At 63.6% G+C, this 1,231-nt stretch overlaps 1 protein-coding gene across 1 annotated transcript; it reads left to right on the top strand.

Moving 5' to 3' along the window:
* Positions 1–120: 120 nt before the first annotated feature.
* LOC113942629 (keratin, type I cytoskeletal 9-like) lies at positions 121–1,219 on the top strand (the record flags this gene model as incomplete). The annotated part of the gene is made up of 2 exons (XM_027633727.1): positions 121–981; positions 1,051–1,219. Coding segments are annotated over 2 exons (1,030 nt in total), but the record flags the coding sequence as incomplete, so codon positions are not given.
* Between the last annotated feature and the right edge of the window lie 12 nt (positions 1,220–1,231).

Genomic DNA, 1,231 nt, shown 5'->3' with positions numbered 1-1,231 from the left:
AGGGTTACTGGGATGGACTGGGATGGACTGGGAGGAACTGGGATGGACTGGGATGGACGGGGCAGAGATGGGGGTTACTGGTCCATACTGGTCTGAACTGGTCCGTACTGGTCCCCCCAGCCGCCTCCTCCGTCCGCTGCGCCTCCGGCTCCGGGTCCCGCCTGGAGCCGCTGCCGTCGGGGGTCGATCCCTGCAAGGACCCCCCGGGAATTCTGAGCCCCCAGCGGGGGGGGGACACGGACACGGATTCCGGAGATCCCGGATCCTACGGGGGCAGCTCCGGATCCTACGGAGGCTCCGGATCCTCCGGGGGTAGACCGGGATCCTCTGGAGGAGGATCGGGATCCTACGGGGGCAACTCTGGATCCTCTGGAAGCTCCGGGTCCTACGGAGGCAACTCTGGATCCTATGGAGGCTCCGGATCCTCCGGGGGTAGACCGGGATCCTCTGGAGGAGGATCGGGATCCTATGGGGGATCAGGATCCTACGGGGGCAACTCTGGATCCTATGGGGGAGGATCAGGATTCTCTGGAAGCTCCGGGTCCTATGGAGGCAACTCTGGATCCTACGGAGGCTCCGGATCCTCTGGGGGCAGACCGGGATCCTCTGGAGGTGGATCAGGATCCTATGGAGGATCGGGATCATATGGAGGCAACTCAGGATCCTACGGAGGAGGATCTGGATCCTACGGAGGCAACTCGGGATCCTATGGGGGGGGATCAGGATCCTCCGGCGATTCGGGATCCTACGGACTCGGGTCCTACGGGGGCGGATCGGGATCAGGGAGACCCGGAGTGGGGAGACCGGGATCAGGGAGACCTGGATCAGGGAGACCCGGATCCCAGGGGGGAATTGGATCCGGATCGGGCAGACCTGGATCCCAGGGGGGAATTGGATCAGGATCAGGCAGACCTGGATCAGGGAGACCTGGATCCCAGGGGGGAATTGGATCGGGCAGACCTGGATCAGGATCAGGATCCGGCAGACCTGGATCAGGATCTGGCAGACCTGGATCAGGATCTGGCAGACCTGGGTCGGGATCAGGATCAGGATCAGGCAGCGGATCCCAAGCTGGAGGCGGATCTGGATCCTACGGGGGCCTGGATTCCTACGGGGACGACTCGGGATCCTACGGAGACAACTCGGGATCCTACGGACTGCCCGAGTCCTACGGGGGCGGATCGGGATCCTACGGGGGTGGATCAGGATCCTATGGAGGGTCAGGATCCTA

The sequence above is a fragment of the Corapipo altera genome, unplaced genomic scaffold, assembly GCF_003945725.1.
Source record: "Corapipo altera isolate COAL_440 unplaced genomic scaffold, ASM394572v1 49953, whole genome shotgun sequence".
Lineage (NCBI taxonomy): Eukaryota > Metazoa > Chordata > Aves > Passeriformes > Pipridae > Corapipo > Corapipo altera.
This window is presented reverse-complemented; position numbering and strand designations above follow the sequence as displayed.